The sequence below is a fragment of the Callorhinchus milii genome, unplaced genomic scaffold (assembly GCF_018977255.1).
Source record: "Callorhinchus milii isolate IMCB2004 unplaced genomic scaffold, IMCB_Cmil_1.0 Scaffold12, whole genome shotgun sequence".
Lineage (NCBI taxonomy): Eukaryota > Metazoa > Chordata > Chondrichthyes > Chimaeriformes > Callorhinchidae > Callorhinchus > Callorhinchus milii.
The window spans coordinates 13,452,369-13,468,676 of NW_024704753.1; the positions used below are offsets into that span (position 1 = coordinate 13,452,369).

At 45.8% G+C, this 16,308-nt stretch overlaps 1 protein-coding gene across 1 annotated transcript in view; it reads right to left on the reverse strand.

Moving 5' to 3' along the window:
* Positions 1 to 301: 301 nt before the first annotated feature.
* LOC103176643 (semaphorin-3G-like) overlaps positions 302 to 16,308 on the reverse strand; it is a 29,865-nt gene continuing 13,858 nt past the window's right edge. Inside the window, 11 exon segments of the mRNA XM_007890309.2 lie at positions 302 to 1,067; positions 2,734 to 2,873; positions 3,640 to 3,707; positions 4,140 to 4,297; positions 4,392 to 4,433; positions 5,194 to 5,285; positions 5,852 to 6,083; positions 6,754 to 6,898; positions 7,951 to 8,020; positions 9,755 to 9,869; positions 15,834 to 15,976. Of these exon segments, the coding sequence (XP_007888500.2) occupies positions 624 to 1,067; positions 2,734 to 2,873; positions 3,640 to 3,707; positions 4,140 to 4,297; positions 4,392 to 4,433; positions 5,194 to 5,285; positions 5,852 to 6,083; positions 6,754 to 6,898; positions 7,951 to 8,020; positions 9,755 to 9,869; positions 15,834 to 15,976 (1,649 nt within the window). The 3' untranslated portion in view covers positions 302 to 623.

A 16,308-nucleotide genomic window follows, 5' to 3' on the forward strand; every position in this document is an offset into this window, starting at 1 on the left:
GAAATAATTTTGAAGAAAAGCATCTTACTGCACAACCTCATCGTTTGAGTTCTCTGAATATAGGTTAGATAGTTTCAAATCAGAATAGTAGATAATTAACATGAATGCGTGTGTCTGATAGTTTTTATATACCGAGATGGAACAGGCTTACTAACCAAAGCTTGAACTATCAAAATAACAATCAAAACTTGCTATACAAAGCTTTGAACTATGCAAAGCTTCTTCTGATTTTGCCTTAGTTGAAACCATTTCTCAACTGCTCAGTAATTCAATGAACTGTTAAATAGATGTACAAATTGGCCTAGTTTGATGTTTTATTTGGACAAGGAATCTCAGTGATATGGTCTGTGTTGTATTCGGGATGGGCCGGTGGTGGGGATGCATCTGTAGACGTGAGGCGTGGTGTGGGAGGAATGTAACTTGTAAAGAATTCTTGGTAATTTGCAGGTACTTCACATTCTGGATTAATCCTCCCAAATACCCAGACCAAAACGTTTCTTGTGAAATGTCAGTGTTGAGTGTTCCTCTTCCTGACTCTGTTTGCAATGTTTGACCTGTACAAGGCTCAGGAGCTCAGTCCTTCAGTCCGGTGCAGTGTTGGGAGAGGAGAGGTTGAGCCAGCTCTATGTGTCAGTGACGTGTCTGGGTCGCCGGTGCCGGGGTTTGCTCTTGCCTTTCTTCACGCCGGACGACATGAACTTCCACTTGTTCAGCATCATTTTGCGGCGTTTGCGCTGCTTCTCGTTGCACCAAACCCTCTCGCAGTATTCCTCTACCCGGTGCAGGTTGGCGTAGCCGATCAGTTGCATAATGTCCTTGAACCACGGTTTCTGGCTGTGGAGCCTCTGGCTCTGGGCGGCGCATGGCCGGCTGCTATAGTCCTCGCCATCCCGGTTGAAGAGCTCCTCCAGCTGCTCGCTCTCGATGACCTCCAGCGAGATTCTGGTCACCGTCTGGGTGAAGCCATGCTCCAGGGTCTTGCAGTAATACGTGCCTTCATCCATTCGGTAAATCTTCCTGAACAAGAGGCCGTGCTCAGTCTTGACTATCCTCTCGTCCAATTTCACCTGCGGAGAGAAAAGACGTCACAAGATCTTCAGAGAGGTTTGGATGAAGAAGGATGTTTGGCCCCAATTGGGCGAGAAGACTTGGGTTCGATCCCCCGGCAGGACCAAACCTAAGGCAAGTTTCCTTACTCCACATGCCAGTATTATCCAGTATTAAGTATAAACCCGGTTCTCAGTCATTTGGCAGGTCACTCTTATGGGGGTAATAATCTCATCAAAAAATATATCATTTAAAAAAATGTAGTCAAACCACGACTGTTTGTGGGACACTGCTGTGCGCAATTGACTGCCGAGTTTCACCCACAAAATACTCAATCAATTCACTTTACCACATAGTCTGTGAAGCGCTTTGAGAAGTATCAAAAACGTGATAAGGCAAGGATTATTATTATTAATTTGTTCATGTAAATGCAAGGATTATTATTATTAATTTGATCATGGTTCCAGGTTGGGTGATGAAGATCTAACAGACCTCTGTTTAAAAAGTTCTCTGCTAATCGCTCCCTTTGCTCTTTTGGTGATCACCCTAAATCCGTTCCCTCCAGTTACTCACTCAGTGACCAGAAATCTTACATACGTCAACAACTGCCATTTACACAGTGAAAATGAAACATCTCAACGTGCTTTACCGAAGGAGATCTACAGGAAGTTAAGTAAATGCCGGTGAACGTGGCAGTCGGTCTGTGCCAGCAAACAGCAACAAGATTTTAATAAAATTTAACAACATTTAATAAACCTGAATTTCAAGTTCTGCGCAGACTGAAAAGGGCAAAGATCTGAGACTGGCTGACCTGAAGTGAAGCTGTTCTGTTTTATTAAGGCGAAACACGTAACACTAACCAGATGAGTTTCCATGTTAAATTCAGTGTGTCCAATTTATTTCCTAATTTTCTTCCCCACTGGCGTCCGTCTGTCCCAATCGGGCCTCCTCTTGTTGGGGTGCGGGTTCCTCTGGCCCGCAGTCATCTCCCCTCCCCCCGGCTCGGCGTCTGGTGCTCCGCCACTGTCAAGCACTCTGGGAAGCCATCCTGCCTGAGGGGTGCTATATAAATGTAAGTTGTCCTTGTTGTGGTTGACTGTAATAGTCACCTGGACTGAAACATCTGCCAGATCACAAGATCGGCTCAGATGAAGAAAACCCCCTCGTCCCATCTGATTTCATCCTTTCAGAACACCCAACCCATCCCAGCATTGACCTGCTTTGTAAATGAATCCCAGTGTCCTGGCCTCAACCACCCTTCCCGGCAATCCCATTCCAGTTGTTACTTACCCTCTGAATAAAGAAATACTTCCTGGTGTCTGTCCTGAAATTGCCCTTTGCAACTCTAAACCTGTGTCCTCTTGTTCTACTGTGGTGCATATAATGATAATAACCCTTGCATTTGGTATAGTGTCTTAACACGTCGTTGACATGTCTCAAAGCGCTTCACAGAATACACTGTAAAATGAATTGACTGTATATTTTGTGGGCGAAACGCGGCAACCAATTGCGTACAGCAGTGTCCCACACAGTCCTGCATTGAGTGACTAAATTGTTTGTCAGTTAGTTTGTTTATTTTTGAAGGGATTATTATCCTAACATGTTGTTCCGGGTTTACAATCCCATGTAAAATATTATACAGCTCTCTCAGACTGATGAACCACAGCCCGTCTAATTGCTTCTCACCTCATCTTTCATGCCGTCCACAGCTCTCTGTATGAACCACCTCACGGTGGCCTGTGGGGATTTCGGGACACATTCCAGGAAGGTGCTGTTGTCCTCAGTTCCATACACCACTCGCTCCTCCACGCTGTCAAAACTGTCTGCTGCACAGAAGTCAGACTGAGTTAGACGTCAACACATTCGAGGGATAGCAGACCATGAAACTCTGGCCAATCTCAGATACAGTCGCGGCTATGGGACTGCGGAATCAGCGTGCCAAAAACAAAATGGACGCCAGCCTTGCTCCCAGGTCATCGTTGACGTCATTGCCGGGGGCTGGCTTTCTGGAAGCCAGACAGGCATTGCACTCTGGTCACTGCGAGCCGGCAGGGCAACTGTGTTTTAATGGACCTTGTGCTAACTGGTGGTGTGGGGGGAGGGAGGAATGTATGTGAGCAGGAAGGTCCCAACTCATGCGCAAACATGTGGGGTTTAAACCAGGTTGCCCCATATTTAGCCCCATTCCTCACTGCTTACTGATACTCCATCCCAGAGACCCTCCGACTTACCCCCTCCCTCTTGTAACTGATAGTGCCAGCGCTCAGGGCTATCATTGCAGTTACCGGAGAAACCAGTGACAGGAGGTAATTGGGCTCAAGTGTGGATGAGTCCCAAAGGAAATGGTGCACTGGGAAAGTGTTTATTGGGGAGAGAGGCAGCAATCCCCAAAACTCTTCATGTTGATTATGATACTGAGATATTATCAATAGTGTGTGAGTCAGTATGTGTGCGCGAGTATGTGTGTTGCGATGTCCTCCCGACGTGAAAGGCGCTCTACAAAATGTAATCTTGTTGTTGTTGTTTGTGCCTGTTTGTGTGTGTGTGTGTGTGTCAGAGTGAGTGTGTACGTGAGCATGTATATTCACTTACCATTCAGACTCTGATCCAGACATTGATGGGCGGGGTTACCATTCCAAATGTCTTGTCTGCGGAAACGTCTAGAGAGAAAGAAACTGACGTCAGGAGCGTCCTAAATGTCTCACAGGGTTGGTTTTTAGTGTGTTACGGTGGGACCCCATTGTAACACAGCTGTTGGAATCCAGGCCATTTTAATTCAAGTTATAAGGAAGGATGCAAAACAGCCAAGTGATGTCAGGGACATTTCCTGTGCCCAGGTCACAGGAAGCGTCATCAGTGGCTTCTCCTCCATGCAACACACAGCAAGTGATATTAGTGGTGCCACCTGTATGCGGCACGCAGGAAGTGACATTTAGAGGCAGTTGGCCAATTTTTTAGACGGGAAGCCAGCTCAGTTAGTGCTCCATCTGGTTAGGATGAGTCCACGGGACTCCAGCGCTATAGACCAACCCCCATACTTATGAGCCAGAAGAAGAGATAAAGGCGCGACTTGAAATCCAAAGAACTGCTACCTTTTTCCTGTGGGTTGGTATCTGGTGCAGGAGGTTCCATCCCAGGCGCAGTATGGGTCTCTGGCCAGACAGCACTCTGCACATGCATTCCCATACGTCTCACACTGATGTAGCTTTACCTGGGCAACGCCCACCCTGGAGCCAACATACAGTTGTTGCTGCAACATAACACGTGACAGTGTTAAAGTGAGACACGTGAGGCCATGTGAAATCAATGTGTTATTGTTCATTGAGTACAACAGGGTCACTTACTCTCTTCACTGAAATCTCCAGAGATGTGATGGGGTTTGGTGCCTACCAGTAAGAAAACAGAAACCATTGGGTTATGTCTTATTATGATAATGATAATCATTACATTTGATGTCTCAAAGAGGCGTCTGTATAGTGTCTGTACTTTATAGATGAACAAGTGCGTAAGCCAATATTGCACACGGCAATGTCTCACAAACACCCATGAAGTGAAGTGCCACTAACACACACAACACACGCACATACACACAAATTGACGCAAACACAGAAACATGTACACACCAAACACACACATGCAATGAACAACCAATTTTATCTGGGGATTGAGAGAAAGAAACTCCCTTCACTTTTTAAATAATGCCATGGGATTTTTAATGTCCACCTGAACAGGCAGATGGGACCTTGGTCAAACGTCTCATCTGAAGAGGGTAGGTTGGGTGGTAATTGGTTTGGGTGGAGTTGGGTTGGGTAAGTGGTTATCGGGTGGGATGGGTGGCCTGGGCGGGAAAGAAGGAATTAGGCTCAACCAAGCTCCCACTATTGTAATTGTGGATGTTATTTAAGATGTCCTCCAGCCATCACATCACCTGATCCATTTCATACTGAGATGAGGAACATGAAGAGGCTCGTTCACATCCCACACATCAGAGTAATACAAGGAGAATAGTCAGAAAGAAACCCGTGAGGTTAGGTCCGAGGAAAGCATCGTGACTTTTGCACGATAAACTGGAAGGAACGTGAATGGGGATCTCAAATGGCCAAGGTTTGGTGTTACAGATAGGGTGCTTGTTGGACAACATTGTACCTTGAAGACCTGCAGCTCTTCCAGGATCACTTCCTCGCTCTTAATCGCGTTCCCTTTCCGCAGAGCAATCACCTTCAGCACAACTCCAGTATCTGGGCAAGAAGACACCAATTCTTTACACTCCCCCTCATGTGACAGTGTTTTGTGGTGGCAGCCAATTAGCGCACAGTGATGTCCTGTCCCTCAACCAGTTGTGGAATAGATTTTATCTGGGGGTTTGTTGGCCCAGAACTGGGAGAGATAAACACCGTTCTCTTTTCGAATAGCGCCACGGGATCTTTAACGTCCACCTGAACAAGCAGACGGGATCTCAGTTGAAGGATGGTGCTTCCAACTATGTAGCGCTCGCCAGCATTGCATTGGAATGTCAGTCTGGACTGGGAGGTCAAGGTCCTGACGGGGACTTGATTCCCCCAACCTTCTGACTTGGGAGGCCAAAGTGCCGCCCGCTGGGCCAGGCTGACATATCTCATCGGTGCTCTCCCACTAACGCTGACACTAAACTCGATCATGACACAGGAAGCAATGTCCTTCCCAGGCACGTGTGATCGGCTGCTATCTCCAAGGCGAAAGATCAATGAGGAAGTGCCCTGAGCTATTGTGCAATTGCCGCAGTCAATGCTGGTTATCTCGGCCTGACCAGGTGACAAGCTTGTACCTGTTCCAATGAACATGACGTCGTACTGTCCATCCTCGGCGTCCACGCGGTCCACCACGATGTGTGTCATCTTGTACTGGAGGTTGGTTTTGATGAGGACGGGGTGCTGATTTGCCGGGTACACTGACTGGAACATCAGGGGGTGGCTACGAGCAAAGTGTAGGACGTCGTCCGGGTAGTCCTTGGTACTGTTATATGGTCGGCTGGGCTGAGTGGTGATCTTACTCGGACACTGTGCACAAAAAGGAAGTCAAGCTTTATGGGAAGATTGGGAAATAGCTGATTTTTTTCACCAAATAGACGTTTCTAACCTAACTTGAGTTGAAAACGAGATTCACTTTCTTCTCTTGTAACCTTTGTGTTCAAGCCAAAGCCTTGATGTGTCGGGTGGTCTTTGCTGGACAAGTAATAATAATAATTATTGTTATTATTATTATTTGTGTTCAAGCCAAAGACTTGATGTGTTGGGTGGTCTTCGCTGGACAAGTAGCAGGAAAGCTTGCCAGACAACAACAACAATTTGCATTTATATGGCGTCCTCATGCAGGCTAGGGTCTCAGAAGGCTTGACAGTATTGGCGCACACAATGAAAACGGGGGCGGGATAAGGTAACCCTAGGCTTAGTCGAAGAGGAAAGTCTTTACGCGTGATCTGAAGATGGGGAAGGATATTCTTAAGCGTAGAGTGATGGATTTCCGCGTGTGTCAAACACCCGGCTGACCAAAACAAAAACGTGTTCATGTGCCAAACTGCCCCAATCCAGCCCTTCCCAATCTGACCACCTAATAGAGCTTCCCATTCCCACTCCAGTCCCACTTCCCAGTCAAGCCTCCCAATCCCGCTTCCCAATCCCACCCCTGAAACGTTTCAATGAGTTTTCACAAGTGGTTTTCAGCACTTACAAATCCAGGTCTCGGGTAAGGCACTTTGCCCTCGTATGTTGTCCACTGGTAATCTGGCCCCTCCTTGTGTGCATAAGCTCCATTAAAGGCTTCCCGTATGTCAGCCATACGATACATGCACACAGCGTAGCCTTGGAAAACATTGCTGAATAAAGTGTAAAGAAAACACACACAAACTGTCAAACATTTGTGCACTGACAAACTCTTGTTTCACAAAATGTTTCAATTTTTAAATGTTCGAAATTCCTTAAAGCTAAGGCGCTATAGGAAATGCAAGGATTATTAGAAATAATCAAATTAGCAGGACATCTTAAAGCGCTTCACAGGATTCACTGTAAAGTGTAGTGACAGTGTATTTGGTAGGTGAACACAGCAGTCAATCTGCACACAGCAATGTCCCACAAACAGGCATAGGGAATTGTTGGCCAGGACATCAGGAGAAATTCCCTTCTCTTTGGAAATACTTGTGGAATTTTTAGTGCCACCTGAATAGGCACGGACAGGACTTTGTTTATTGACGGCACCTCTGGCATTGCAATCGCACCCACCCCACACTGCCCCACCTGCTCTGCACTCTATCGGAACATCAGCCTAAACTGTGAGCTCAAAGTGTTGACCTGGGGCTTGAACCCATAACCTTCTGACTCCAAGGCGAGAGTGCTACTATTGGGCCAGGCTGACACTTGTTGAGTGGGGCCCACGGATACGTTCACCCATTTGTGGTTCCAATCCAGTCCTCTTTCGACACAAATCTCCCATCAGGAAATTATATGAATGTTCCTTTAGGCTTAGAGGGCAGAAATCTCACCCGGAATTAGACGACGTAACAATTTCAGAATTTGGCAGATTCGTAAATTTGAACCCGTTTTTCTGATTGTTTCTATTAATAACTATAGGAAATTGGCTTCAGAGTTAAGACCGAATTCTACAGTTAGTCAGATTCTGTCCATACTGAAATGCTAAAAAATTAGTCAATCTAGACACGCCCTCCGCTCATCTCTCAAGATGTACCTCTTTAACCATGTTTTTGGTTATCTTTCTCTGTCCCCAACCTCCTCAGCTCCCACCCCAGCTTGGTTGCCCATCCAGCACTGTGAATTGCTTTGAGACGTCCTCTTGATGTGAAAGACTCTGTATGAATGTCAAATGTACAGAATCGGAAAACATTGAAAAAATAGAATCAAATGGAATCCTAACCTTATCGTACTGAAAATGCCATAGATTTCTGGATTTTTCTCATCCTTGGTTCTCAGGAGAAAGACGTCCACTGCGATGAACAGTAAAAGAGAGAACAGTTATTCAACAAGCTTCTTTCTATCTTACCATTATCGTCTAACTGATTCAAAGTGAAATCGGAACATGCAAAAAAAACTGTGGAACACACTAACCCAGAAAGGAACACAGCAGGCCAGTAATGTCTCTCTTTGAGACATCAAATGTTCCACCAGCTAATTAGACATTGTCAGATCTTTTAATCCCAATACTCAGCACCTCTACAACCCATGTATTTCACTTTTAAACATCTTGATTGATTCCGCTTTTACAGCTTTCTGGGGCAGATTGTTCTACGTCCTCACAACCCTCTGTGAGAAAAAAAACCCTGACCTCAGTTCTAACTGTCTTGGCTGTGATTTTAAGCCCGTGTCCCACTTGTAAGGGATTTCTCTACCAGAGGGAAGAGTCAAGCACTGTCTAACCTGTCAAACAAGCGAGGATGGGGGTGATGGGCTCGCGGAGCCTAGTGCGGGAGAGAGCTGCAGAGATCTTGGTGGGCAGCTGGATGGAAGTGAAGCCTGGTGTGTGCTTGCTGTAAGATTCCTCAGTAGCGTAAAATCGGGAAGTATGTATGAAGCATACCACAAAAGTGCTCAGGATTCTCAGTTGATGAAATTGACAAGTGTGGTAAAGCAGCTGTTGAAATAATGTGACTGGGCAGTGCTGTCCCGCTGCCCGCATCTGTTGGGTTATTTATTTATTTTTGGTCAGCCGGGTGGCTGACACATACCGAGACCCATCACTGTGCTCACAAGGGTCCAAACCAAACTGAGAATTCCATGCAACTCACCTACGCATAGAAATTCCAGAGATAGATTGATTGTTGGAATGTAATGCGTACTCTCTCCCTGAAGGGATGCCTCTTGTTTACCTACTTCCGGAAAATATTAGGCGCAGGTTGGCAGGAGGAAAGGCTTCAGGAGCCCAGAGTGTGCTGGAGTGTGCTGGAGTCTAACCATCTAAAGCTGCTTAGCTTGTCTGGCAAGCTTTCCTGCTGCTTCTCCACCTTATCTATTAGGGCTTTGGCTTGCAGGGTTACAGGAGATGACTGGAAGGATTTCTTATAATAATAATCCTGCATTTGATATAACGCCTTATCGCATCTTCGAGACATCTCAAAGCGCTTCACAGAAGATACTGTAAAGTGAATTGACTGTATATTTTGTTGGCGAAACTCGGCAGCTAATTGCGCACATGAGTCCCTGCCACCAGTGTCTTATCTGCCCTTCCAAGTCCTGCCGATGAGCCAGGCTGGCTGGGCTGTCATCCGAAGTGCCCTGGAGTACTGCAGACCCGTCTGGTTCAGAAACCAGGCTATTGAGACCGCCACAGAGAGTTGGCTTGACTCTGATATTCCGTTGCCAAGTATGTCCCACCTTGGAGCCAGTTGAGTTCCGGGGGGAGACTCTGCTTACCTCCGCTACTTGGAGGATAACCACATGGGTTTAAAGTGCTTTAGGGGTTCCATTTCTCTGAGGACCTTTCAATCTGTGTTTCCAAAGTAGTTTTCTGTTCTAAACAACACTCGAGAGATTTGCAACACTTGCACAATGAAGGCATTGTTGGAACAGGGCTCGTTCCACATCTGGCTTGTGCTACAGCTGATGTGGGAGTGCTCCCTCTGCTCTGACACTGGCTGATAGAAGGGGAAGCATTCCTCCATTTCCCAACACTCGCATTCCTCATCTTTAAGGCCACAGAAAAGTGCAAAGAACCTGTTGCTTACCGAGGTCATCAAAGTCAGTGTCTATCCCCTCCGGGCCGGGCACAGAGCAGATCAGCCTGGTTTTGATGAAAGTGCTCCATTTATTTACCAGCACCCTTTGGCCACCAGCGTCATTCTGAAAACAGCAGCAATGTAAACAAGTTACCAATTATTAATCACAATAATAATCCTTGTATTTGATACATGTGGAGCCCTGTAGGATAGTGGTTAGAACACTCGCCTCACAAGCAAGAGGACCTGCATTGGATTCCCCTTGGCAGGACGAAACCTTAGGCAAATTTCCTTATTCCACACACCTCTGTTTACCCAGCAATAAGTAGGAACTCAGTTGTTCGTTGATTGACAGATTGCTTTACAGGGGTAATAATCCCTCCCAAAAAAATTTGGTCAATCAATCCACGACTCTTTGTGGGACACTGCTGTGCACAATTAGTCTGCCCCGTTTCGCCCACAAATTACACGGTCACTCCACTTTATTCAATATATTCTGTGAAGCACTTTGAGACATCTCAACAAAGTGACAAGGTGCTATATCAAATGCAAGTATTATTACTATCATTATCGGAAGAGCGAACTTCACAGGATTTACTGTAGAGTGTAGTGACCGCATTTTGTAGAAAAATTCGACAGCCAATTTCCATTCAGTAATGTCGCACGAACAACCCTGAAATGATTGACTGATTTTATCTGGAAGATTGTTGGCGAGGACACCAGGCGAGAGAAACTTCCTTCTCTTTTCAAATAGCACCGTGGGATCTTTAAGGTCCACCAGAACAGGCACAGATGGGACATCGCTCTATTCTCAGGCAGAGCGCTTAACACCATATCCTGTGTGATAGGAAAAGAATGCTTAATGATGGGAATTCATTTCCTGGGAATTTGTGGACAATGGAGAAAAAACACCGATCTTTCCTGATTCCACCAGTTTACAAGAGATTGAACACGGTCAATCTCTTCTAAACTGGCCAGCAGGTTAGGCAGAGGGTTACCAGGCCTGTGTTATCTGATCAATGTTGAGAGAACGGTTAATTGCACTCTGACTGACAGCCTTATTTGATAAGCTTTACAGGCTGTTGATGGCTCTTATCGGTCTCCGATAAACACACACAGACACACATCAGTGTGCGAGAATGAGAGAGCTGCAAGGCAAAGCCTCTACCTCATACCCCAGCTGTCTAACATCTGGAAGTGGAGCACATGTATCTAAGCAGGCGCATTGTTTGTCTGCATCGTAATTGCTCTCTAGCTCTCACAAGCTGCTCAACTCCTTGCAACAATTTGACTGCCTCCTCAGAATGGAAATGCAGAGAACGCCCTACGCTAATAAAAAAATGGGAGAAGGGGGTGGGGGCTCCCTCGTAAACAACTCCAGGTGTTAGCCTGGCTCTGTCAATAACACTCTCGTCCCTAAGTCAGGGTGAATGGGTTCAATCCCCAAGTCAGGACTATGAACTCACAGTCTAGGTTGACGTTCCAGTGCAGTGCTGGGGGAGCTCTGCGTTGTCGGAGGTGCCATCTTCAGACGAGATGTCAAACCGAGGTCCTGTCTGTTCCTGTTCAGGTGGACGTTAAAAATTCCATGGTGCAATTCAAAAAAGAGAAGAGAATTTCTCTCTCCTGGTGTCCTGGCCAACAATCCCCAGATAAAATTAGTCACTCAATTCATGAATATTTGTGGGACATTTTGCTGTGTGCAATCTGCCTGCCACATTTGCCATCAAACTACACAGTCAATCCACTTTAAATATATCCCGTGAAGCACTTTGAAACCTTCTCCTGACGTGAAAGGAGCTATATCCAATGTAATGATTATTAATAACAATTATTATTAAATTAGATATTCAGGGACTGTTTATTTTTTGACTTCCAATACAGTCCTGTCTCTTAGGGCTGGACTCTTGACAGAGTGAACTGAATATTTCTACCTAAGTTGGCTTAAAAAGAATGAAGCCTTTATTTCCCTGAATTCTCTTTCATTGAGGATTTTCTCTCGCCCTCACATCTCCACCCCCCCCACCCCTCTCTCTCGCAACTTCTCCTCCTCCGCTCCTCTGCTTGGCTAACTCAGGCCTGCTGCACACCCAGTACCCCCCGGTGACCATAGTCTCCCAATTCCGGGGACAATCCCCAGATGAGTCCTGGGGGGGAAGATGCCTTGCCTTGTCAGAGGCGCCATCCTTCAGATCAGATATTAAACCAAGACCTTGTTTACCTCTTGAGGGAGATGTTAAAGATCCTGTGACACAATTGGGAAAGAGAAGGGAGTTTGTCCTGCCTTAACAGGGACTGGGAGAGGCGGGGGGGGGGGGGGGGGGGAGAGGATGTGGGGGGGAGGGGTAGCGTATCATAATACAGTAGAGTAATATAATGTTGGTTAATCATCCGTGCAAAATATTAGCCAATCAACAAAAACCTCAACAGCTGCACTCACAGAGCCATAAAATGCTGTGTGATGCTGTGTAATGGTCTGGTTTATGTTTAACAGCAGTTGTGGCTGATATAAAATAAGCCAAATGTGTTTGTACATCTCCCAGCACAGGCATCTTTTTGGCCTGAGCGATGCAGATTGCTGGCTGGTTGCCAGGTTTTGCTCGGTCGATGGGGATTTTTGAACTGTGGCCTTCGCATTCACTGGGAATAATGTGGAGCTGCTCAGATTTTGTTCAGAATTGGAGGAAGGAGGCTTTCCTCCCATCTGCTTTGGCTGCATTGGAGCTCATGTCTCAAAGGAGAAAGGGCTCTGCTATGGCTATTTTATGGTCAGCCTGGCTCAGTGGGTAGCGCTCGTACTTGGGAACTTTTGAGCTCTCACTGCGGTTCTAGGAGGAGCGCTGCATTGTTGGAAGCGCCATCCTTCAGGTGACACTTGAAACCAAGATCCCATTTATCTCTTCAGATAGATGTTAAAGATCCTGTGACATTATCGGAAAAGAGAAGGGAGTTTCTCCCGATGTCCTGGTCAACAATCCCCAATGTAAAACTTGGTCATCGACTTCATGGCTGTTTGTGGGATGTTGCTGAGGCAAAATGACTGCTGCGTTCACCTAATACTTTCAGGTAAGCAGAATCCATCCCTCCAGGGAGAGAGTACACATTCCATTCCAACAATCTATCTCTGGTGGTTTGCATGGAATTCTCATTTTGGTTTGGAGACTCTTAAGCGTGGCGATGGGTTTCTAAATGTGTCAGATAACTGGCTGCCACACACCCCCCCACCCGAAAAACACACAAAACGACATTCACCTACAACATAACCTCAATATCCACAGGCACTGCACTTCACAGCAATTCCCTGAGAAGCGCTTTGAGGTGTGGTGACGCAGGTTTGGATGTTATAGAAACATTTTTGACACACAGACCCGGCAGCGAGACGATTGCTGTCAGTCTGCAGGAATCTAATAAATCTTAGTCCAAATGGAGCACATACACAGAAAAAGAAGTTATGACTGGGCCCCGGGGGGGGCAAGTCAGAATTGTGTGGAACTTTTCTTAATGTCATTGAGAGAATATCAACAGCTTCCTGCAAAAGCCTTGTCAAAAGCATAAAATAATTCCTCCACAAAAAGGCACGAAAATTAATTTATCCAAAATGTAAAGGATTTCCTGATGTCTAGTGTTTTCTGGCATTGGAAAGTCTTAACACGTGTGTTCATTGTTACTGAATGTCAAATATAATAATAATACTTGCATTTTTCGTTCACTTCGAGAGGATGTCTTAAAGTGCTTCACTTGATTTACTGTAAAGTATAGCCACTGATGTATTTTGTGAGCAAACGCAGCTGCCAATTTGCACGCAGCAATGTCCCACTAAATAACCATGAAGTACACAACCAATTTTATCCAGGCATTGTTAGCCAGGACACTGGAAGAAACTTCTTTCTCTTTTCAAAGGTGTCATGGTATCTTTACCGTCCACCTCAACAAGCAGCGGGACCTCGGTTCACAACAACAACAAATTACACTTGCAATATGTCCTTCACGTCGGAAAGCTGTCCCAGAGCGCTGGACAGTCAGGGGTTTTTAATGTGTCATCTGAAGGTTAGGGTCTCTGACAATGCAGGTTTCCCCAGCACTGCACTGGAGGGTCAGCCTAGATGGTGAGCTAAAGGGTTCTAGATATGGGGCTTGAACTCACAACCTTCTGACTCAGTCCCTGGCAGACATCCCTTTGTAGCTAAAGGAGAGAGGATTTTAACTGAACAAAGGCAGGGTTTACCATGTTCTGATGTACTCTATTCCTGATTTTTACTAAAAGAACAACATCCTGCATTTACATAGCGGCCTTCAACGTGCGGCAGTGTCGAGAAGTGCTGTAAAATGGCGCAGTGTCCATAGGCACACTCGAAGAGGAGAGTCTTTAGCTGTGATCTGAAGACGGGCAAAGGGGGGGGGAGGGGGTCAAGGCAGAGTGATCGAGGCAGGGATTTGCAGTGGGTCGGGGTGTGGTGGCTGAATGCACGGCTGCTGATAGTGGAGAGGAGGGGCCGAGGGCTGTGCAGAAAAATACCCGCATGGCTGCAGAGAACCTTGGACAATGACTTTAAGCCCTTAAGATTAAAGCCGATACACAAGGAGAGAAGTGGACATTTGGGGAAGCCAGGACTCGGGCTGTAAGGACAGGCTGGCAGAGACACGTTAGAGAATTGGGTGACTTATGAGCTGAGACTGTAACAACGATGAGTGGCACACACAAATGGAGATAAAGCAGACGATTTGAATTAAACGGTGACCAAGAATTAAAGACCTGTAGAGCGAGCAACGCTTTCTTCGCACAGCCAAGTGTGCGGAGGATATCGAAGTGCGAATGTTTGGCTAGTGTTTGCACACATCGTCAAAGCTGCTACACTTAACAGCACAAGGAATTTATCACCTATTTGCTTGAAATTGATGAGCTCCGGGCAGGACTGGAGATTACAGGCATGTTTTTCCCAGCAAGTCATACTTTATGTGAAACAGATTCCAGCCAGCACAGCTTTTTGCTCGTGATTAACTCCTAAACCAACACAACGTCTAAATACAACTCTCTGGTCCGGATAACAATGTTATTAATAATCTATATATGACTGGTAGCAATCATGTTTATAGTATTTGCGACATTCATATGAATAGTAATATCAGTAATAATGCTCGCATTCGATACAATGCCTTATCATGTCGTCGAGATGTTTCAAAGTGCCTCACAGGATAATAATAAGATGAATCCTTGCATTTGATATAGCATCTTATCACATCTTCTAGATGTCACAAAGTGCTTCACAGTAATATACTGTAAAGTGCAGTGACTGTGTATTTTGGAGGCAAACTCATCAGCCAATTTGTGCACAGCAATGTCACACCAACAGCCATGAAGTGGATGAGCAATTTTGCTTTGGGGGATTGTTACGCAGGACACTAGTAGAAACTGCTTTCTCTTTTCATATAGCACCGTGCTTTTTTTAACGTCCATCTGAAGAGGCACTGACGGGATCTCGGTTTAACGTCTCACCGAAGGAAGGGGCTAATACATTTCTGGGCTTTATGTATGATCTTAAAACAGTTTCGATTGAGACATTCACCTTCATCCCGCTCACTCTCTAACGTATCATTGGCAAGTCACAGCCTTCAGCATATATTAAAACACCTTTAGTGCTATGTCTGTGCTCTGCATCTGTCATCGTTTGGCCTTGCTAAAGAGAGCTATCAAATACCTACTGTGTGAACATTGAAATCAGTTTGTTCAGTTAGACGCAGTCCAAATAATTGGCAAATTCTTTGATTCATTTATTTTGGTCAGCCCGTTTTGGGTGTCTGAAACCCATCACCGCATTTAAGAGTCTCTGAACCAGACTGAGAACGCCACATATGTAATGCCACCTACAGGTGGAAATTTCCCCGTGTCTGGAATGGAATACGCACTCTCCGCTCCCTTTAATTTCCCCACCACCCATCTGCAAAGCGAATCTTGAATATAAAATTAGGCTTTTATTAATAAGAAACATGTGCTCTCTCCCTACTGGGCAATGGGATGTTGCCTTGGTTCAATGGTTAAAATGAATGCTTCAAGGGAAATGTAGTCATATGAGGGGAGATGTCAACTTACAGCACAGACCCTACCGATCCTGCTGTACACCGCGCGACTCTTGCCCTCGGACTCCAGGGCTTTCTCCGTGAAGAAGAAGTAGACTTTGTTGTTATCTTTGTCGTCCGTGTCCGGGATCAGGTGGGCAGCCACGAACTTAGGGTCTGTGAAGATACCAAGATAACAGTAAAGAGAGAGGTCTGATAGTACTCTCCACCTTTGACACAGCGGGAGGACGTTTCAAAGTGCCTCACAGGGTTTACGATAAAGTGTAGTGATAGAGTATCCTATAGGCGAGCACAATAGGCAATTTCTGCACCCATAAACTGCGATGGAGTGAATGACCGATTTTATTTGGGGAATTGTTGACCAGGACACTCCCTTTTTATTTCCCCGATAGGGCCATGGGATCTTTAACATCCACCTGAACAAGCAGATGGGACCTCAGTTTAACGTCTCATCCGAAGGACGGCACCTCCGACAATGCAACACACCC